Raw genomic sequence first — 24,429 nt, 5'->3', positions numbered from 1 at the left:
AACAACATTAGGGCAGGGTCTAAAAACAGCCTCCTGACACAAAAAAAATAAAAAATGATTCACTTAAACAGCAACAAATGTGAGAATAGAGTACAAATAAAATAACAACTTGTTCAAGTAGTTTTACATTAGAACTTAAAGGTCCCATGTTACACAAGTGACTATTATAGCTGTAAGTCATGTTCTAATGCTGTTAGCTCCTCACAAACAGACCTGAAGTTGCGTTTTGTTTCATTCAGACATGTTTGAGTAACACTTTATTATTAGTCTGTCTACATCTCCAAAGCTCAAATGCTCTGTTCCACCTTGTGATGTCATGAAGTGGTAGTTTTCAAGTTAACAGATCCTTTTACCTTTAGGTCAGTAGAGATCGGCAATTCCAGGTCTGAAATGATCCAAATGATTCTAGTGAAGGTGTACGGAGTTTAAAAACACAGTGGAGCACTTCCTGTATTACCACTTGATGACATCACAAGGTGGAACAGAGTGTTTTCAGTTTGAGAGAAGAACTCTCTCTAAATCTGCAGGGTTTGTGTGTTAAACATGTGTGAATGGAACAAAACACAGCTCCATGTCTGTTTGTGATGAGGAAACAACATTAGAACAGAGGTCGGAGAAGAGCAGTCTCCATTATGTAAATCCTTTATTATTAGATCAACAGCATAGTTTAAAGTCATGGGTTACAAACATAGACTGTGTGAAGAAGTGAACTAAGTGAGTGTGACGTCACCCACAGCGTTCAGCTCCAGTCAAATGAAGCTCATCGAGGCTAGAGCGGTTATAGGGACCAATTTGGAGCTGAATTCCATATTTCAAATTCCGACCTCGAGTATCATAGCAACCAATGAGCCAATCCGGAGTGAGACTGTTGAAGGTAAAGCCCCTTCCCACCCGCACCGCTTGTTTAGCAGGGAGCGGGTGCTTAGCAACGCTGTCAATCAAACCTGTTGCTAACGCTTGCGGGTGTGACTTTGGGGAAAGAAGGCGCCTGATTTGTCTGTTATTAATGTTCATATCTTGATTTACAGACACAATAGTGAAATAAAAACCCCAGGATCATGTAGAGCGGGTTAATACGAACATTTAAGACTAAAATGACGGCTAGCAGGTTAGCTATGTCCATTTATATATACAGTCTACAGTTACAGATTAACCCTATTGCGGCTCATGCTATTGTCGCCGATTGAGCGCGGTTGTGGACTTTCTGTTATCGTAACTCCCCAACCAATTGTGCTTCATGTAAATTCAAGTGGCATCTCAAAGCAGAGGTATGGGGCTCTTTAAATATTTTACTGTCACTACAGTAATCTGCCGTTGTCCCTTGCCCCTGCCGGGATTTTCCCACTCACTTATTTGATGCGTCAAAGAAAAAATACGAATAGATATATAAAATAGAGGTGGTTGTGTGAAAAAAATGCAGTAAATTCTGATACTTCCTAAAAAAGTCTAGGTTAGCTATACTGGTCTATGATGTGCTCAGTCCTTAAAGGGTTAAAGTTAAAGTTTATAAGTCAAGTAGTACCTATGGTCTCCAGAAAATTAATGTAGTCAGCATAATGTCCCAAAGACGCAAGAGACTCATACGTGTGTGTGCAAGAGGGATTGCACATGCAAATGGACTTTACTCAAATGTCATGAGGACAGGGCTGTTCCTCAGGCAAATCGAATGACTTCTGAGCAACCAACTTGTTTGTTTGTCAGGAGCTCAACATCAGCACCTCAGTAATAAAGATTTAGCTGTGAGACAAACACAACTTTAAATCAGCCCTGTGTGTCTCTATGGTTCTCATCTCTGTTGATCACTATGTTATAATTTACACATTTTAAATCACAATATTCATCTAAAACGACTTCATAAAAGAAATACGTCTGCTGACTTCCGCGTTAGAAAACTGTGGTGCCCAATGGAAGCTGACGTTGCCCTAAACATCATCACAACAAAGCACAGCATTCCGTCGGCGCCCCCTATGGACAGATGCACATCACACTAGAGCAGCACTTTTTTTTTTTTCATTTGTACCAAAATGACGACGCAACACTGCCGAATCTTCCGAGTATCACCAGTTAGGAAAATAAAACTGGAGAAGGAAGTGTGTATGTCACAGTGGGTGTGTACAGGTGGAGGTTAAACGGAGGTAGATTGGCAAAATGGTGTCTTGAAAATAGTGGATTAAAGATTACTCAAACATGAATCACTCCAAATACAACTTCAGAGGCTCAATGAGAAGAAATGACTAGAACATGGATAAAGGTCTGAATAGAACAGTTTGATGAACAGAGTGGATTTAAGTTTCCAAGGTGAATAACTGTGATAGTTCAGTTATTCCTTGGTCATATGTGCCCAGCTAAATGGTTCTATATTCACTGAGGTCGATGAGCTCCAGTTAAACTCTAGTCCAATATTACTTTAGGCTATTACTTTTTAATTTCCATTTAACAGACCATTTTGTTTATTTACCTGGTTGAACCGTTGTCTGTGGCATCATCAAGAGTTGCGCGATGTTGCTGTGACGGGTCTTGCAGCTGATTTGCACAATATTTGGGATGAAGAATGACAGTGCCCTCTGCAGTCCGACTTCTTCAGATCATTGTCCCAGGTGTGGTAAAGCAAGAACGTCCCCTCGTCTCTTGGTTTCGTGCATTATGGGCACAAATTCTATTGTCTCTTTTATCTTTAGCCGGTATAAAGAAGTGGACTGAGTGAGTGTGACGTCACCCACACCGTTCAGCTCCACTCAAATGAAGCTGGTCAAACCTAGAGCAGTTAAAGGAGCCAATTTGGAGCCAAGTTTCATATTTGGAATTCTGACTGCTGTAACTGCTGCTGCCAGACTTGTCATTTTGGTCTTAAATGTTTGTTTAACCCGATCTACATGATCCTGGGTTTTTTTATTTCACAATTGTGTGTAAATCAAGATATGAATATTAATAACAGACAAATCAGGCCCACGAGCGTTAGCAACAGGTTTGATTGACAGCGTTGCAAAGCACCCGCTCCCTGCAAATCATCGATGTGGGCAGAAAGGGGCGTTACCTTCGACAGCCTCGCTCCAGCTCTTTGGTTGCTATGATACTCAAACTCTGCTTCAAATTGGCCCCTATACCTGGTAGCCTCAATGAGCTTCATGTGACTGGAGCTAAATGCTGTGGGTGACGTCACACTCACTCAGTCCACTTCTTTATACAGTCTATAGCTGAGTGTTACACTCGTCCTGGGGTCCTTCTTTAAAATATACAATCCATATTTTTTTAATGGCAAATTACAGATATAAATATGAAACATTCCATAAATATTTGAATTGCAAAATGTAATCTATATGAATTCAACATATGCCAAAAAACCTGTCTAGTCTTTTCTGTGGCTTTTCAGTGCATAATTTTTACACTAAAAACTACACACTCTTTATACACTGTCTGGCCAAAAAAAAAGTCGCCACCAAAAAAAAAAGGTCACACAGGCTAATATTTGGTTGGACCGTCTTTCGCTTTAATTACGGCACACATCCATCCATTTTCTTCTGCTTTATCTGGGGCCGGGTCGCAGAGGCAGCAGTTTCAGCAGGGAGGCCCAGACTTCCCTCTCCACACACACTTCCTCCAGCTCTTCCGGGAGGATCCTGAGACGTTCCCAGGCCAGCCGAGAGACATAGTCTCTCCAGCGTGTCCTGGATCTTCCCCAGGGCCTCCTCCCAGTGGGACGTGCCTGGAACACCTCCTGAGGGAGGCGTCCAGGAGGCGTCCGGAATAGATGCCCGAGCCACCTCAACTGGCTCCTCTCGATGTGGAGGAGCAACGGCTCTACTCCGACCCCTCCCCCTGTGACCGAGCTTCTCACCCTATCTCTAGGGGAGCGCCCAGCCACCCTGCAGAGGAAACTTATTTTGACCGCTTGTATCCGCGATCTTTCGGTCATTACCCAGAGCTCATGACCATAGGTGAGGGCAGGAATGTAGATTGTGACAGCACACATTCGCTGTGGCATTGCTTCAACAAACTTCTAACCAACTGCAGCAACTCCAACCTATTTGCTTAGTTAAATCCAGGTGACGAATTTTTTTTTTGGCCAGGCAGTGTATAATATGGCTATGTGTTTTGTGTAGAGCTCAAAGGCAACAAAATGCTGTTCTTAGACCTGCACTTGTATTTTTGTATCTGAATGACAAAGTCTTCACGTTTGGACACCCCTGCGTTTTGCCACTCACATCCCACCTGCTGGAGCTGAGAACGGGAGCGTCGGAGGAGGAGGACATGCGAGGGGGTCACAAGACTCAAATATGTGGCAATTTTGATCCCAGGAGCAGCCCACGGACTCGTGCTGTAGCGTCGATCTGGCTGTGGGTGGAGGCGGTGGTAGACGCAGAGTCACACACAAGTGTAGGTGAACTATGAGTAAGAGAGTGAGTTTACTATGTTCTCACTATGCTCCAGTTATGCATGTTTAAAGGGCCTAGAATACAAACTCACTGTGAGCTTTAAGCCATGTTCTAAAATGTTCTGTTCCACCTTGTGATGTCATCATGTGGTGATACAGGAAGTGCTCCACTGTGTTTTTAAACTCCATACACCTTCACTAAAATAATTTGGATGATTTCAGAGCTGGAATTGTCAATCTCTGAACTAACAATAAAAGGAGCTGTTAACTTGAAAACTATCACTTCATGAAATGGTGGAACAGAGCATTTTGAGCTTTGGAGATGTAGATAGACTAATAATAAAGTGTTACTCAAACATGTGTGAGTGAAACAAAACACAACTCCAGGTCTGTTTTTGATGAGATAACAGCATTAGAACATAGGTCAGAAAATAGTGTCATATGGGCCCTTTAATGCACAGGGAGGATGTTTTGGTAGGTTTCTGTTTTATAGTAAAACCCCGACATAGAAATATTAAATCCCAAAACATAGACCCGCCTTTTGTTCCCTCATTGTTTAAAGTGAAAAACGACTCAGACTCGTCATGTTTGTAACAATAAACTATTATTTTTTTTCATATTTACATTTGTACCTAATGTGCAAATGAATCATTAAAGTGTAAACTCTCAAAGGAATACAAAACGTTACAGTCCTGACATGAGTCCATGGTCTGGTCCGACAGAGGGGACAGAGACAGAAGCGAATCCAGGAGCAGTGCACACCCTTGGCCAGGACACACCACCACGAGGTAAGTGCTGGACAGTAGGCTTCGGAGGGACAGAGGTGATGGCGAGGAGCTGGTTGCCATGGTAATGTGTAAACATCTGATGCTATGAACAGGCCTAAACTGTTATATATATTTGGACTTTTTTAGCATTTTATTTTATGGTGTAATTTGCGATTAGGCCAGTAGGTGACACGTTTGTTTTTTAACGTTACTGCTGCTTACAGAAAAACGCCAACCATTTTCTTAAAGGTGATTACAGTCACAACTGAACTTGGGTTGCCAGAGCTTTAACTACATATTCAAGTGTGTCTCATTCTCAATTTATGGACAGGCTTCAGTGAGTCCTGATTGACTGAAGGGGCTGGGGTTTAGGTAGTGACCATTCAGATCAGAGAGAGGCATTTTAAATTCAAACCAAGTGTATTTCAGCATTGGAACTGACAACCCAAATGAGAGCGTCATGTGCTCATGTGAGGATCATTCTGTTTTCTGATGTTTTCTGAACATAAGCAACTTGACCGTCATGTCCAATATTTTTCTAATTAAGAATATATAATTGTTATGAGTAAAAGTGATTTGATTTGAAAACGTCTACTGTGTATCTGGGGACACAAATAGACAAAGTTTATGAAATTTTAACTCAAATTATTCCCTTTAGCTGTTCCAAACTTGAACCATTATTTAACCCAACCCATAACCATATACCGTTTCCTAACCTAAATTCTAACCCTTTTCCTAACCTTTGACCAATCACAGCAGACCGTCCCTCCGGAGCGTACTATCCAGCATTATCATAAGACACAGGGTTCACACAGCCACAGTAACACAGGCTCTCATCGAAACACCAGGTCCACATTAGTGACCGCGGTCCGACCTTGGCCTGGGCAAAGAGCTGTGACCACAAAGGCTGGAGGTGCTCGTAGCAGCAGATTCAACTATTGATACTTTACAGCTGATGTCATCAACGTTCCCTGGGGGTGTGATGCTAACTGTAGGCTCTACTCTGTCTGAAGCTCTGTTACTCAAGTTAGACTTTAATCTGAGCTTTTAGGAATGTGTGCATTGTGTCTCCTGGTAACTGCTGACCATTCCACCATAAACATGCATGTAGAACCCCCACTCCCCCCAGTGATTCAGTGAGTGGGACATGGTTCTCTCCACCAACACACTGAGGCGACAATGGTCCTGTTTAGGAGTTAGATTTTGGACAAAAAGGTGACAGTGACTAACTGAAAAACTGTTGGCTAATGCTAGCTAGCGTGAGACTGTAATGTTATTTGAGAAGGACTTGTTTAACAGCACAAATCAGCTCACCTGTTGTAGTTCAAATAAGTCAGTTCTTTATGGTCAGATTGTGTTAAAATAAAGTTCAGATTAAAGTATAACTTGAGTAACAGAGCTTCAGACAGAACAGTGCCTCTAGTTTGCATCACACCCCCAGGGAATGTTGATGACACCAGCTGCAAAGCGTCAATATTTTAAAAAAAAAACTTGAGGTGAAGTTCAGGTTAAAATGACTTGATAGAACCTGGTTAAAGGCCCTGTACCTGACTTGCGTTGTGCTGATCTAATCTAAATCATTAATGGGCATTTTATTGTGTGAAAACCAATTTTGCATTGCCATTTCATCCAATTATACACATTGTTGAATGAGAACCACATGGAAGCAACTGGCTATTACTATCCCAAGAGTTTCTCTGTCATGGCATGTCTGTTTTTGTTTATTTTTCCTTGTCTCTTGTATCATGTGTTGATTGACATCGATTGTGGCTGCCTAGGCTATGCAAGAGGAAAGATGTCTATTTGCCCAAGACAAATAAAATAATAAATAAATAATAAATAAATAAATGGCCATGGTGTAATTTTAGAGTGAGAGACTGGACCAGGTGAAAATGAACCATGCTCCACCTCTTCTCCCTGGTATTTAACACTAGCTAAACAGGGCATCTTGGTGTTTTGTTGTTCTTTTCCTATGCATCATGTCATCTGTATATTTGTTTTTTGTTGACTTTTATGTGAATCTCTTTGGTCAGCTGTTTGTTTTAAATGCTCCTCACTCATGGTTCAAAATCCAGTACAGGGCCTTTAAAATAACTGTATTCACTGGATCTATAGACACAAAATGGATCCAGTGAAAGTTGTCCTAGGGTTTATCCTGGGAATTGGCTCAACATGAAGCCACAGAATCAATATTGGGAATCCAAAAGTGTAGCGAACAGTGCTGGCCAATGCCTCTACAACGCAAATGTAACCTCCTCACTAATCTGACATAGACTGTATATATAAATGGACATAGTTAACCCGCTAGCCGCCGCGATTCAAATAGAAAATGAAGTGAAGTGGGCCCAATATCGGCTCCATCGACTCTCTCTGTACCTGCTGCTGTCAGACTCGTCATTTTGGTCTTAAATGTTCATATTAACCCGCTCCACATCATCCTGGGGTTTTTATTTCACTATTAACAGACAAACAGACAAATCATGTGGCTTCTTTCCTAGGCCCAGATAGTGTTAGCAACAGGTTTGACAGCGCTGCTAAGTGCCCGCTTCCCACTAAACCAGTGGTGCAGGCCAGAAGAGGTGTTACCTTCAACAGCCTCACTCCGGATTGGCTCTTTGGTTGCTATGATACTCGCGATTGAAATTCCATATATGAAACTCGGCTCCAAATTGGCCACTATAACTGCTAGCCTCGATGAGCTTTATTTGACTGGAGCCGAATGCTGTAGATGACGTCACACTCACTCAGTCCACTTTTTTATACAGTCTATGTACTTTGACCCATAGATGACCACACCCTGGACAAAGGGCATAATTTAGATTCACAAATTGACATAGACTTTCTTTGTATGGAGGGAGGAAACTGGAGTGCCAAGCGACAGGCCCACAGAAACACAGGGAGGACATTTTGATATAATCCGACAGCCCCATGTGAGAGCACAGGTGGATATGACACTAGTTCAACACTGATAATGCGACACATCAAACTGCCATTATCCCGTGGGCCAGTTTAGTTTACAAAATCACACAAGTTTTAGACAATTTACAAGACACAGCTGACCTACAGAAGTTACAGAACTGGTGCATAGACGGAAACTGGGACGGGTGTAGCCAAAACCACCAATTTATTGCTTTAATCTATCAATATTAATCAATATTAATCCCGCAGTGAGACTTTTATGATGCAAAACAACGACAGATTTTCCACAGAGAGGCTGAAGACCTAAGCAGAGGTATTGCATTGGAACGGATCCCTTTAAAATGAAAAAAGACACAACTTCCTCTCAAATTGTTTAGATTACGTAACAGACAAATAACTTTTACTCTAAAACAAGTAAAAGACTAAATCCAGGTGAAACAAAACCAGGTGGAGCACAGGTTTGGCCAAAGTTGCTCACTGTGTTAAGTTCTGCTTCTACCGTCTGAAATAAGAAAAGGGTTTTTAACAAGGAGAGGACACAGAAACACAGCCGCTCTTTAAGACAAGCGTTTCCCATCATGTGGTTCTGACACGAAGAGCCATCATTGGTTACCTGCGCCCGGCCTGCAGTCGTAACGTGGCCAGCCAGTCCAATTTATGTAATGTGTGTGTTTTAAACGTAGTGATGTAAGTTGAACGTGATTGTCCTAAGAATAAGGAATGTCAAATTTATTAGGTTAATCGATACTAGTGATTATATACAAGGACTTCAAAATAATAATTGTGAGAATCGTAAGAAGGAAAAATAAGATGTCTGTGTAATCCCTCAGTCGTCCAGGTCTGAGCCACAGTAAAAGAAAAATTAAATCAGGACAACTGGACAAAAGTTCTAGAGTGAAAACGTTTAGCTGCTCGTCCAAGCCGCTTTTTCAGTTCTGGCCAGATCACTGCTGGACACTGTCTTATATCTGTCTGAAGGAGGAGCTAGCTACACTGAAGCTAACACAGCTGTTTGTTTACACTTTCTGTTTGTTGGTCTAATAAGCTACACTAAGTGTGAACTGTGCCTGAGACATATGTAGCACAATCGTTCAGGCCCCTAATGAGTGCTCTCACACCTATTAGCATACCGGCTATTAGCATACTGGCTCACACTATTGTCAGTGCTGGAACATAAACAAGTCAAAGTAGTAAAATACTGTACAGATACCTAAAATGTATACATAAGTACATTTTGCAGTGTATACTTTTTACTTTTACTTCAGAACATTTGAGAGCTATATTTGTACTTCTACTCCACTACATTTTTGAACTGGACTGAAAAGTAAAAGTATTTTTTATTACTGTGTGACACCGACTGAGGCTGAGGGTTTATTTTTAACACGTTCAGAATTTGAACAAAACAAAAATATACAAATAAAAACAGGAAAAAACAACTGAATCAGTTGTTTCTGTTAAACAAAACTCAGCTCAAATCTTTATCAAAATCACCAAATTTGAAGCTTTATAAGACTCAAAATCTACATGAAATACGAAACGTCTTCACTTTTTTGTCCAGTTGACAGAATTTTTCTTTTACTTAACAAAAATAAGCCATGCCAGTTCCATCTATAATCCAGAAAAGTAAATCTTTTTTTATCTGTTTATGTCACATTAACTTGAGTTTGAGTGTGAGTTTAATTTGATAAAGCAGGTCAGACATTAGAGGAACACTGACGTACTCGACAGTGTGAATGAAACTGAAGCACGTCACTGTTTAGGGTCAATAATCATGAATAATCTCTAAATCGTGATAGTTTTTCTCAAAATTATCAAAACAGTAACACTTGACCGTAACGTTCGAAACTACGAATTTCTTTCATGTCGTATTAATCCAATTTGATTTATTTTATTTGATTGTTTGATTTGAATAGGGACAGATACAACACACAGATTTAATTAAAGTAAAGTACTCATCAGTATTTAGTGTCATGGAAAACAAAATGAAAGCTCCAAAGTTATGGTAATTATGGTTTTGCTATTTCATATTTTATTACTAAAATGAAAGTAATGGAAACAGTTTTAAAGCTCTTTGGATCTGACATCAGTGGAGGATGGAGAACGTTGAAACGGGTCTCTGCTTGTGCATTACCAGTATTACCATCAACACGCAGGTAAACTAGAGAGATTCTGTGTAATGAAGAACATTACAGTACAATCCCAGTGTATGGACTGTATAATTATACTCATTATAATACTAGGAGAAGTGTGTTGTTTTAAGTGTGTATGTTCTATCTGTCTATTAACTGAGCATCCTTGAAAGGCCATGTACTTTAGAATAGTTTTAAAATGGTTTTTGTAGTTTAAATCTACTACGTAAATTAGTTTTAGTATTATCTATATTTACTTACAGCAATATATTGAACCTCAGAATGTGTTATTGTGACCATATTTAATTTTTTTTTGCAGCATTTTGTTGTCCGATAATCAGGAAGTGCATGTTAGCATGCTAGTTGTTGTTACCTTTATCATGATGACAAAACTCTGCTCTGCTCTATGAAAGTTGTGAAAAATGCTAAACCGCTAGTTCTGTTTTCCATGACAGTAAAAACCGGTCACTGTGCCTTTAAGAGCATGACATCCTCAGCATGTGACCTGTGTAACGTCCTCACCATGTGACCTGTGTAACATCCTCGCCTCACCATGTGACCTGTGTAACATCCTCACCATGTGACCTGTCTAATGTTCTCACCATGTGACCTGTGTAACATCCTCACCTCACCATGTGACCTGTGTAACGTCCTCACCATGTGACCTGTCTAATGTTCTCACCATGTGACCTTTGTAACATCCTCACCTCACCATGTGACCTGTCAAACCTTCTCACCATGTGACCTGCGTAACGTCCTCACCATGTGACCTGTGTAATGTCCTCACCTCATTCTAACGTCCTCACATCATTCTAACGTCCTCACCATGTGACCTGTGTAACGTCCTCACCATGTGAACTGTGTAACATCCTCACCTCACCATGTGACTTGTGTGTAACGTCCTCACCATGTGACTTGTGTGTAACGTCCTCACCATGTGACTTGTGTGTAACGTCCTCACCATGTGACTTGTGTGTAACGTCCTCACCATGTGACCTGTGTAACGTCCTCACCATGTGACTTGTGTGTAACGTCCTCACCATGTGACTTGTGTGTAACGTCCTCACCATGTGACCTGTGTAATGTCCTCACCTCATTCTAACGTCCTCACATCATTCTAACGTCCTCACCATGTGACCTGTGTAACGTCCTCACCATGTGAACTGTGTAACATCCTCACCTCACCATGTGACTTGTGTGTAACGTCCTCACCATGTGACCTGTGTAACGTCCTCACCATGTGACTTGTGTGTAACGTCCTCACCATGTGACTTGTGTGTAACGTCCTCACCATGTGACCTGTGTAATGTCCTCACTATGTGACCTGCTTAAATGTGAGAAAATACACAAAATACACTTCAGGTATGTTTCCATGGTTCAAACGTTATAAAAAGCAAACTATGGGAGTTTATGCATTTGTACTGATACTTTGGAACTGATGTCATCAACATTTCCTGGGGGTGTGATGCTAACTGTAGGCATTGCTCTGTCTGTCCTCAAATTAGACTTAAAATTTCACTTTTGTTTTAGCACAATCTGACCATAAAGACAACAACAGTTGAGCTGATTTTGACTGTTAAACAAGTCAAACTACACTCACAAGGACTACAGATGGAAATTAGCATTTTGCTAAATCTGATGCAGCCATCTTTTTAATGTATCTGCACACTGTCCTTCAAATACATAAGTAAATAAAAATAAAAATAAACAAGCTAGCTAGCATTAGCCTACAGTTTTTCAGCTAGCCACTAACTCTGCTAATGTGTGTATTGCGTCATCATGGTACCCAATGAACATTCCACCATGGAGATACATGCAGAACCCTCCCGCCCAGCGTGACGTCACTGCAAAGTATCACCATTTGAGGAAACGATGTGATTGGCTGGCCACGTTACAAGTGTGTGTTGGCTATGCGGGCCGCTCCCTCTCCCTGCGTCTCAGCTCCTCTCTGTAGCAGTAGGAGCAGTAGTTGTCAGTTTCGGGCCGACCGTAGAAGGAGCAGTTTTCTCGTTTACAGCGGCGTTGTTGAAAGACGTACAGAGGGCTTCCGGCGCCGCGGCCTTTCCCTTTGTCTTGGTTGAGCCATGTGTGGGAAGTATTATCCTCATCAGCAAACGCCAAACAGTCCTGAATGTCACCCGCGTCGAAGCCATTGGTGTAGGTGTGCGACAGGCCATACGAGAGCGTCTCCATGGCGTTAACAGTGCGGACTCCAGATAGGCGCGCCGGGCTATAGCTTTGGGACGACAGCGAGCGGTTCTGCTGTGGGTATGTGGCGCAAGTCTTTAGTGTTCCCACCGGCGGTTTGTATGGCTCGTCGTGGAAGAGGGGCGATTGTAGGTTGACATCTTGTAAGTGGATGACGCTGTGCCGTTGAATGGGAGGGGTATGGCTGTAATGAACCGACACGGGGATGGGCCCTTGTTTTCTAGCACCGATGCTGGGGGAGGAGTAAGGCGCCGGGGCAGGTAACGTGGGCTGTGTGGCATGATGGGGGGCAGTGGGTGGAGTTAGCGGAGGGACAGGTGCGAAGGAGGAGAGGGTCGGACTGTTCCTGCCCTGGTTGTGGGTCTTTAGCGCTATAGCGGGCTGTGGGGTGAAGGTGCTGTGGGGGAGGACAGGAGAGCAGTTCTCTGGGGGTGAACTGTCTGACCGGTCCCTTTGGAAGATACTCTCATGTTCGACCTTCTTAGCCGTTGTCTCGTTAGCGACAGCAGGCTTCCTCTCCGCCTCCTTCCTCTTCTGCTCCTGTTCCTGGCTGAAGCGTTCTTGGGCATTGCTAAGGTAATAGCTAATCATCTCCTCGTGGAACTGATGCCGATGGCTGGTGAGGAGCAGCGCCGCGAACAGGAATTTCCGTTCTCCCTGCATGGCCGCGCGCAAGATGTTGAGACTTAGCTTGACATCCGTGCTGTACTTCCAGTTATCCAAACTCTTGTCCCCGGAGCTCCGCCCTGAACTGTCCTGTCTGTCAGTGGGGGAGGAGCTAGAGGGGCGGTCCGTGGGGGAGGGGCTAGTGGCCTTTTCCGATGACGTAGAGCTGGCGGAGTGTCCGGATTCGTCCTTACTTCCTTTACTCGTCTTGGACTCCTTTTTCTTGGACGTCTTCTCTGTTCCATTCTCACCGTTACGACCTGAGGACAGGAATGTCAAGATTATTCAGGTCGCAATATAAACTTAAAGACAGTTTGGCTCGTTCGCATCGAATCATTCATGTCGTACCACGTGACCACTCTAACCAATCAGAGCTTGAACGGAGCTTGAGCTTAGCATTGGCTATGCTCTTTGTCCGCTCTAGCTAAGCTCAAGCTCAATCAGAGATTGATCTTAGCTAGAGGCCACTGAAAGCAGCAGCACACACTTAGATATAGGTGTTTTTTGACCAAAAGGCTGTAAATTTACCTGGTTTGTACTAACGTCACCAAGAAATGATTATGAACAGTAAATAATAACATCAAAGCATATAAACAGTTTAGTAACTTTAGTGTTCAGTTCCAGCCCTATCGTGCTTGTGTCTCTATAGTTCTCATCTCTGACCCTGTGGATCATTATGTTATAATTTACACATTTTAAATCATAATATTCATCTAAAACCACTTAATAAAAGAAACAAGTCCGCTGACTTCAATGTTAGAAAACTGCAGTGTCCAGTGGGAGCTGACTTCGCCATAAACATCATCACAACAAAGCGCTGCATGCTGTCGACTGCACATCACACTAAAACAGCACATTTTATTTCATTTGTACTAAAATGATGATGCGAAGCTGCCGAATCCTACAAGTATCACCGATTAAGAAAATAAAACCGGAGAAGAAAGTGTGTATTTCACAATGGGCATGGGTAGAGGTGAAAAAGGGGGTAGACCGACAAAATGGCATCTTGAAAATAAGCAATTAAAGAGTATTCAAACATGAATCACTCCAAATACAAGTCAGAGGTTCAAGGAGAAGAAACGACTAGAACATGTTTAAAAGATCTGAAAAGTCCAGTTGGCAGAATAAGTCTGAGTCATTTCCATTCTTATATTTGATATGAGCCCCATACCTGAGGATAAACTGGATTTGTTCATTTTTCCGTGCACGAGCCCCCCCAGACCGCCCATATTTTTCTTCAGCTTGATTCCCAGTGTTTTGCTGAAGCTTCCCAGTTTGTTGGCTACGGAGTCAGAGCGGCTCTTGTCCTTGTCCTTGCGCTGCTTGTCCTTCTCTTTGGTGGGTTTGACCATGTTGATGTTGGAATTGCTGCCCACAGACTCACGGTCGGACTCCATGGACTCGGCCAGAGACTGGACGTCCTCACCTGCGGAGGCGGTGGGCGACTCCGGCTGAGCGAGGGGCGCCTGGGGACACAAAGACAGCAGTGAGTGAAGAGAGGGTTAAAAGGCATTTACAACTCAATCATTATTTAAGTTAAAGCATTAGTCAAATCGCAAAGGCTGCAGTTACGTAGCTAATGGATACTTTGCAGCTGATGTCATCAACATTCCTTGGTGATGTGATGCTAACTGTAGGAATTACTTTGTCTGAAGCTCTGTTACTCAACTTAGACTTTAATCTGAGTTTTGAATTAATGCAATCTGACCACAAAAAGGTGATTTGTGCTGTTAAACAAGTCCCTCTCAAATAACATTATAGTCACAAGCTAGCTAGCATTAGCCAACAATTTTTTTCAGTGAGTCACTCTCACCTTTTTGTGTAAAATCAAACCTCTAAACAGGACCATGAAGGGATTGATCACAGGCTCCTGAGATTGTGCTGTTAAAATAAATTTTGTATTTTTTTTTTAGTTTTCAGACAATCTTAAAACTTTTTTGACAGCATTTGCTTTGTGTCACCATGGTAACTGCTGAACACTCCAGCACAGAAGAGTAGAATGCATGCAGAACACCCCCAGAGGGATTTCACCACAAAGTATCAATAGAATGTTCTCTTCAGGTCAGTCTGATATAAACATGACTGTATTAGTGTTCAGTCATTTTTCTGGTGTAAGGTCTGCCACCTGCTTGTCTCCATGGAGATGAATTCCTTTGCCAGAAATGTTCCACAGCAATAAAAACACTCCTGACTGAATAAACCATAGACTGTATAAGGAAATGGACTAAGTGAGTGCGACGTCACCCACAGCGTTCGGCTCCAGTCTAATGAAGCTCATCGAGACTAGCAGGTATATGGGCCAATTTGGAGCAGAGTTCCATATTCGGAATTCCGACTGTGAGTATCAGAGCAACCAAAGAGCCCAGTCTGGAGCAAGGATGTTGAAGGTAATACCTCTTCCCTAAGCGCATTGCTAAGCGCCCGCAAGCGCTTAGCAATGCTGTGAATCAAACCTGTCGCTAACGCTAGTGGGAGTGACCTCAGGGAAAGAAGGAGCCTGATTTGTCTGTTATTAATTTTCATATCTTGATTTCCAGACACAATAGTGAAATAAAAACCCCAGGATCATGTAGAGCGGATTAATACGAACATTTACACATGTTTAACACACAAACCCTGCATATTTAGGCAGGGTTCTTTTGTCAAACGGAAAACACTCTCTTCCACCTTGTGATGTCATCATGTGGTAATACAGGAAGTGCTCCACTGTGTTTTTAAACTCCATACATCTTCACTAGAATCATTTGGATCATTTCAGTCCTGGAATGATCAATCTCTACTTAACTAACGGTAAAGGAGCTGTTAACTTGAAAACTACCACTTCATGGCATCACAAGATGGAACAGAGCATTCTGAACTTTGAGTAACCCTTTCTTATTAGTCTGTCTACAACTCTAAACATGTGTGAATGAAACAAAACACAACTCCAGGTGTGGTTTTTGGGAGGTAACAGCGTTATTTAAGACAAAAATGACGAGTCCGAGCAGCAGCAGTTACAGAGAGAACTGTAACGTGAATTGAAGCCAGAGGCTGACTTCCTATTTGGAATGCAGCGGCTCACAGGTTAACTATGTCCATTTATATATACAGTTTATGGCATAAAGCAAGATCAAGGAGTTTAATGCCATACTGTGAGACAAAGCAATAACCTCCCCATAGACACATGCAGGTGAGGCATCGTCCACCAGAAAGTGATTTTGTGTAATTCTACAGATTTTAGATGTAAGCCCTTGCGAATAAATATAAGATGGAACCATATACTCATAGTGGTCCGATTAATATGTTTCTATACAGGATACTGCAACAAAACTAACTCTGTTTACATGAATTAAAACAGGATAGCTAGTCATGCTAATTTCACTAGATGAAATGAATGAAGTTGCACAGCAGGTGAGTTATATAAGAATGACTAGCATGCGTGTAGAACATCTGGAAGGTGTCGTTTGTCAGCGTTACGACCCATGACGACCACGACCCATCTGAGCGTGAGTGTAAAGACCTACCCTGGTTTCTGACGGGATCCTGATCCACGTTACATTCATGTAGTTGTGCAGCAGGTTCAGTTTGGCTTCCAGAGACAAGATGAGTCTGCAAAAAACACAAGGGGAGTTACCACCAGCCCACAGACAACAGGGCTGTTTGTGAAGGAGAAAATGACAATAAGAGTTTAGAGTTTTATCACCAAAATTGCCTCTTGTGAGGTTTAAGTCATGTTCTAATGCTTTTCCCTCCTCAAAAACAGACCTGGAGTTGTGTTTTGTTTCATTCAAACATGTTTGAATAACACTTTATTGTTAGTCTGTCTACATCTCCAAAGCTCAAAATGCTCTGTTCCACCCTGTGATGTCATGAAGTGGTAGTTTTCAAGTTAACAGCTTCTTTTACCTTTAGCTTAGATTGGGAATTCCAGGGATGAAATGATCCAAATGATTCTAGTGAAGGTGTATAGAGTTTAAAAACACAGTGGAGCACTTACTGTATTACCACTTAATGACATCACAAGGTGGAACAGAGTGTTTTCAGTTTGAGAGAAGAACTCAGCCTAAATATACAGGGTTTGTGTGTTAAACATGTGTGAATGAAACAAAACACAACTCCAGGTCTGTTTGTGATGAGGAAAAATGACATTATGGCACAAATCAGATCCGAAAATTGCGTAATATAGCCATTTCATAACTGTTTATCAAAGCTCTGAGTACTTCCAGTTTGTCATGGGCAGCTGAACAGGACTTACTTGGCGAGCTTGGCATTATCGTTGTCGTCCCTCCCCCATTCCCAGTCTTTCCCAGGGTCAACGGCAAAATGGAGCGCCAGCAGCTTGTGTTCGGAGTCGGTCAGGGGAATAACAGCTGGAACAGAGCAGATTATCCCCACATGGTTAGTTTTGTCATATTACATCTCTTCTACAAAACAACAACGTGCTGCAAAGAACAAGAGCTGTGCGGGGACTAAAGGACGTTTTCAAGGGCCCATCTTACCTTAAAGGGCCCATATTACTCTATTCTCTGATCTCTGTTCCAATATTGTTTCCTCGTCACAAACAGACCTGGAATTGTGTTTAGTTTCATTCACACATGTTTAACACACAAACCCTGCATATTTAGGCTGAGTTCTTCTCTCAAACTGAAAACACTCTGTTCCACCTTGTGATGTCATCATGTGGTAATACAGGAAATGCTCCACTGTGTTTTTAAACTCCATACACTTTCACTAGAATCATTTGGATAATTTCAGTCCTGGAATGGTCAATCTCTAATGAACTAAAGGTAAAAGGAGCTGTTAACTTGAAAACTTCCACTTCATGACATCACAAGGTGGAACAGAGCATTTTGAGCTTTGAGTAAGCCTTTCTTATTAGTCTGTCTACAACTCTAAACATGTGTGAATGAAACAAAACACAACTTGAGGAGGTAACAGCGTTAGAACATGGCTTAAAGCTCACATGAGTCCATTTTGCATAATATAGGACCTTTAAGGACTGGAATCTCTGGCTTTGATGCTGATGGGGGCGCTCTGTCACATCTTTGAGTTAACAGGAAACATGCAGCAACTGGTTAAGAATGAACTACTCAAACAAAATGGATGCTCTCCGCTAACACAGGCACAATTAGGAGCTTTGTGCTGTGTGTGGAGACTTCAGACCTCAAGAACCAACCCCAAGCCTCTGCAGTTCTCCAGCTGGATCACTGAAACCAGAACTTTGACAATTGGATTATATTGACCTTGTTCTTGGTAAAATGGTCATATTTTTATATTCCACTTTTCCACCTTTTAAGACACTTACATGAAGGAACCACACACCCATTCACACACCTAGTCACACACCCATTCACACACACTCTCACACCACCTCTTGGTGCAGTTAATAAAGAGTTCTCTTACCGATGGCTTGATTAATCTTTATTGTGGCTTGTACAGTCTTGAATTTGACCCTTAGCCACCAATGTCAACAACCCCGCCAACGCAAGCAACGTCATCGACACCACCAACCCCACCAATACATGACCAAACGCACCAACGTCACCAACTCCACCAATGCCATAAACCCCACCGATACCACCACGCCCACCAACGCCACCAAGCCCACCAACGCCACCAACCCCACCATCCTCACCAACCTCACCAACCCCACCATCCTCACCAACCTCACCAACGCCACCAACCGCACCAACGACATGACACCACCAACTGCACCAACCCCTCCAACCCTACCAACGCCACCAACCCCACTAGCCCCACCAACCCCAGGGGCACCACCACCCCCACCAATGCCACCGAACCCACTAACCCCACCAACCCCAGCGACACTACCAACCCCACCAACGCCACCAACCCCACCAAACCCACCAACCCCACCGAATCCACCAACCCCACTGACGCTACCAACCCCAGCAACGCTGCCGACAGCACCAATCCCAAGAACCCCACCAATCCCAACAACGCCACCAACGCTACCGTCGAACTAAAATAATTTACATAAATTACAATTAGAACTGTATAATAATAAAAGACATAAAATAAAAAACATGAAAATGACAAAACACATACCTCACTGGCTGACTCATACTTGACCTTAAAATACAGCTTTATTACCTTTATTTTTACTTTAATTGGCTTAGATAGCTGCCACGCCACACTGATTGTAAACCAGGCACGTCTCTACCAGTGGTCCAGTGGAACCAAACAAAACAACAACAGCTCCCACGTGAACACAAAAATAAAAGCACCAAAATACCAATCAACATATTATTCTAACATTATTTAAATAAAAGGTAAATCAAAATGATGGCAGTAAAACACACATTCATACACCAGTGTACACAGACACTGGGGGACGAGGTGGGGTAAGTGTCTTGCCCAAGGACACAACAACAGCATTCATCTGTGGGAGCTGCGATCGCACTGTCAACCTGTGGATCAGTAGATAGGGTGAGAGCAGGATTTAAACTTCCAGTCTTCGAATTAGTGGGCAAACGCTCTACCAGTTGAGCCACTGTTGTCCCAAGAAACAACCAGTCCAGTCTGAATGATTTCAAAACGTGGCACCGAAACAATTTGTGTGTTGTTCTGTGCTCATAACAAGATCACTCTACAAACAAGACGATATAATTACATAAAGATGAACAGGCCTCATTACACAACAGTGTCTCCAGTGACACAGAGTGGGAAGAAGTACTCAGTGTTGTTACTTAAGTAAAAGTGTCGATACAGAGGTTTAAAGTTACTCAAGTAAAAGTAAAAGGATCACATGAAAATCTACTTAAGTAAAAGTATTTAAGTACAAGTTTAAAAATCTACTTTAAGAATAAAAAATTAAAAGTATTTCACCCAAGTGTTGTTCATTTGTTAACGTGTAAATGTAGTGATATTGATTCAAAATGAAACTTATTTTGTTGAACAGTAGTAATATGAATCAGTGTCTTAATTTTTCCTCAGAATTTCGTGTATTTATTTTTGCTCAAAGCCGAAGCTTGAGCTCGAAAACTTGAGTCAGGATGTTTCCACGAACATGGCAAAAATAATTTCTCAAATCATATTAGAAGTACTGTAAAGTCGAGTAGAAAGTACAGATACTGCTCTCAAATGTACTGAAGAAAAAGTAAAAAATACACACTTTAAAACTCTCCTGTTTACTGTTACAAATTTACATAATTACAATTTAACTATGTTTTACTCAAAATAAATGATAAGTAAATCATCTCTTTTTTCATTTCTTTCCATATTTGCAGATTTGGTTTGAGCTCCACAGCCTTAAGTATCCCAGAGCACAGCTACAATTAGATCAGAAGATTTGGAGTCAATTCTCTGATGGCTAGTTCAAGCTGCTGGTCCCTGAGGACACCCTGTCTCACAAGTCTCCAAAAACATAGCAAATTTTCACGGAAAACCTGCAGATTTTTACGCTCAAGTCAAAACATTATCAGTGGCTCAGTTGGTAGAGGGTTTCTACACTGATCTAAAGGTTGTCGATTTGAATGTCTGTGTACACTGGTGTATGAACATGTGAGTGGTTCCTTGAAGCTTTGAGCCTTAAACGTGGAAAAGTGTTGTATGAAAAAGTGACTATTTATAATTTACATTTACAAACATGTTCATGAAGCACATGGGATTCTCATCTTGTTTATCAGGTCAGATTTCAGTCTCCTGGATGTCTGTACAGGCCTGGACTTTGAACACAATCCTGGTGTCCAAACATAAACATTGCAATTACAATTACATTCGATTTGTCAGAAAAATTATAATTACAGTATTTCAGGGAGTATAAGTCGCACCGGAGTATAAGACGCACCAGTCAAAAAATGCATAATAATGAAGAAAAAAATGTTTATTTCCCATATAAATCACATCTGAGTATAAGTCGAACCCCCGGTCCAACTATGAACTGGTCTCTATATGAAAAGTGCGACTTATTCTCTGGAAAATACGGCCTGTCTCTGTGATCACTATATTCACTTTTTGTTTATATATTTCTTTGCTCTACTGTGACATTTTTGGTTATTTTGCGTCTATATGATCAGATTTAAGCCATAAAAGTTTGAATAAATAGCATCTATGGCTCATTACAGACTCAAACTAATGACTAAAGTGTTTCATTCTGCTGATTATTTCTTGCATCTCATCCTCTTTTAACAATATTGTAGATTTATAATAGTTTTTGTAGTTTAAATCTGCTCTTAGGTTTTTGTGTCAGTGGCGTGAGTTTCAGTATTATCGAACCTCAGACTGTGTGATTGTGACGTGTCATTGGCCAGTTTCACCTGATCTCGGTGCCATAAGAAACATGTGACTTTTACAAAACACTGACATAATGTTATACAACGAGACTGCATTTGTCTGTATTCTATCCATGTTCTTCCTCTTATCCGGGGCTGGGTCGGGGGGCAGTAGTCTAAGCAGGGACTCCCAGACTTCCCTTACCCCAGACACTTCCTCCAACTCCTCCGATCAGGCTGTTGTCTGTATTATAAATGCAAACTACACACTGTGGAGATGGATGTGGGCATGTTGTGAATCCTGCCGTTCTGCTGTGAGACACACAGATGGACACAGGGCTGCAGCCGCCTCCTCCTCATGTCCTTTCTTCTGTCCTCCTCCTCTCCTCCTCCCCTCCTCCTCTCTTCTCGTTCTCTCCTCTCCTCCTCCTTCCCTCCTCTCTTCTCATTCTCTCCTCTCCTCCTCCTTCCCTCCTCTCTTCTCCTCTCCTCCTCCCCTCCTCTCTTCTCGTTCTCTCCTCCTCCTTCCCTCCTCTCTTCTCCTCTCCTGTCCTCCTCCTCTCCTCCTCCTCTCTTCTCTTCTCCTTATCTCGTCCTCTCCTCCTGTCCTCTCTTGTCCTTCTCTTCTCTCCTCCTCCTCCAGTCCTCTTTTCCTTCTCTCCTCTCCACCTCCCCTCTTCCTCTCCTCTCGTCTTCTCCCCTCCCTTCCCCTCCTCTGCTGTCCTCTCTTCTCCTTCTCTCCTGTCCTCCTCCTCCTCTTCTCTCTTCTCCTCTCCTGTCCTCTCTTTTCCTTCTCTCCTCTCCTCCTGTCCTCTCTTTCCTTCTCTCCTCTCCGCTCCTGTCCTCCTCCCCTCCTCTCCTCTGTTCTCCTTCTCCTGTCCTCTCTTCTCCTTCTCTCCTCTCCTGTCCTCCTCCTGTCCTCCTCTCAGCTCTGAAGCTCTCAGCACACAGTGTGCCCACAGCACAGAGGAGAGCACTGTCTGTACTACAGAGGCAGGAACAGGGCTGAGGCGCCACCTTCTGGACAAACAAGATATGACAAAGCCTATACTGCAATATTATTTTTATAAGGTTATTTCAATTATTTAAAGTCTGCTTTTGATTCATTGGTTCTATATATGTTGTTCTAATGCTTTTGGCTGTATCTGGCTAGAAAATTACAGCTATTATATATATATATATATATATATATATATATATATATATATATATATATATATATATATATATATATATATATATATATATATATATATATATATATATATATATATATATATATATATATATATCTGTGAGTATGACATTCATTGCATTCTAGTCACAAATATAATACTCTGACCAGGCCTGGCTCAAGATCCAGATCAGGATCTAAGAATGGGTCAAATGCAGAGGATGGAACCCTATGGGGACAATTAGTGGACTTTCACAAATCATTCCTGCTCCTGATTTATTCCCAAAATGGACAAGTATAGCACATACACTCAGAGATCAGGAGGGCTGTAGTCTGATGAGTGTCCAAAAGACAGCTATATAAATCCAACTCATTATTATTATTATTATTTCAGAACATGTTTGTACAGTGGTTCAGTAGTTTTTTTTTTTCTTTTCTATTTAAACCACAAAAAATATTTTAAATCTACAGTACTGTTAAAAATTATGAGCTGCAAGAAATAAACAGTAAAATTAAACAGTTTAGTCTGTAATGAGTCAGAGAAGTTATTTATTCAAACTTTCACAGCTTAAATCTGATCATATAGACAAGAAATGACCAAAAATGTCCCAGTAGTGCAAAGAAAACATACACATGATAAAAATATACATATATATATACTGTTCCAGCTTCATAAACTGAACAAAAAGTCAATAAAGTGGTTTTCGTGATTAATAAAAAAACTAATTCTAATGGGGCTTACCTTGCTCTCGCTGCTGGTCTCTCTGCTCCATGGACACGAGTGCGGAGAAGTGAGCCTGATCGTAGGCCAGGACCAGGGGAGAGCAGTGGCAGCGGCTGGGGGGCACCTCCAGGGGCAGGTACAGGCCTCCAAACGGGATGGGAGCGAATGCTGGGAACACATTTAGGTTGAGTGTTATTGCTGGGATAAGGAAGGACGCATTGCAGGAGTCATGAGTCAGTTTAAGCCCCACATTCTAATCGACACAAAAGCCTCACAGTCATTTGAACAAGTTCTGATGACTGAAAAAACTATAAAAACTGCAAAATTGGACCTTTCCTTAACAGTTCTAGAATGGTCTCTGTATATATAAATATGTAAAATATAATATAAATAAGTATATATACATAGCTAATCTAGCTGCTTGCTGCCGCGTTACAAATTGGAAGTGATCATGGGCAAGTGATCCAGCTCCATCGACTGTGTCCTCTCTCTCTGTAACTGCTGCTGTGAGACTCGTCATTTTAGTCTTAAATGTTTCTATTAACCCGCTCTACATGATCCTGGGGTTTTTATTTCACTATTGTGTCTGTAAATCAAGATATGAACATTAGTAACACACAGATCAGGTGCCTTCTTTCCCTGAGGTCGGTCCTGCTAGCGTTAGCAACAGGTTTGATTGACAACGTAGCTAAGGACCCACTCAACCAGTAGTGAAGGAGCATTACCTTCAACAGCCTCGCTCCGGATTGGCTCTTTGGTTGCTATGATACGCGCAGCTGCAATTCCAAATATGGAACTTGGCTCCAAATTGGTCTCTATAACCGCTCTAGCCTCGATGAGCTTCATTTGATTCGAGCCAAACACTGTGGGTTCTTGTGGTATCAAAATTGGTAACAAGTTTTTTCCCTTGAATTTTTTTCCTGGATTTTGAGTACAACAGCAAACAAAGCATTTATGTACGGTGCAACCTCCTGACCGTATCAGAGCTCTTGCACATTAACAAGAAATACTTTAAATCAGCAACATTTAAATTATAAAGTTGTTTCCTCAAAGTCTAAGGTCTGCTCCAAACCACAGGCCGATCATTAGACAGGACGCAATTTCACTTCACAAAGGCACTGCACTCTGAGAAACCTTCACTGTTTAACCATTTAAGACTAATTTCACTTGTGTGCCACCTACTGTACATTTTCTGTCATTACAATAAAGCTTGAATTTGCAAACTTTAGTCAGAATGTTTCCACAAACATGGTAAAA

General features: G+C 41.9%; 1 protein-coding gene across 1 annotated transcript in view; it reads right to left on the bottom strand.

Moving 5' to 3' along the window:
* Window positions 1-11,996: 11,996 nt before the first annotated feature.
* Window positions 11,997-24,429, bottom strand: part of otud7a (OTU deubiquitinase 7A) — a 28,460-nt gene continuing 16,027 nt past the window's right edge. Inside the window, exons 9-13 of the mRNA XM_033968610.2 lie at window positions 23,191-23,340; window positions 17,296-17,410; window positions 16,565-16,649; window positions 14,233-14,527; window positions 11,997-13,321 (exon numbers count right to left, since the gene is read on the bottom strand). Of these exons, the coding sequence (XP_033824501.1) occupies window positions 12,096-13,321; window positions 14,233-14,527; window positions 16,565-16,649; window positions 17,296-17,410; window positions 23,191-23,340 (1,871 nt within the window). The 3' untranslated portion in view covers window positions 11,997-12,095. The remainder of the gene's footprint in view (window positions 13,322-14,232; window positions 14,528-16,564; window positions 16,650-17,295; window positions 17,411-23,190; window positions 23,341-24,429) is intronic.

This window comes from Periophthalmus magnuspinnatus, chromosome 6 (assembly GCF_009829125.3).
Source record: "Periophthalmus magnuspinnatus isolate fPerMag1 chromosome 6, fPerMag1.2.pri, whole genome shotgun sequence".
NCBI classification, from domain to species: Eukaryota; Metazoa; Chordata; class Actinopteri; order Gobiiformes; family Gobiidae; genus Periophthalmus; species Periophthalmus magnuspinnatus.
The sequence above is the reverse complement of the archived record's forward strand: the minus strand, read 5'-3'. Positions and strand labels throughout refer to the sequence as shown.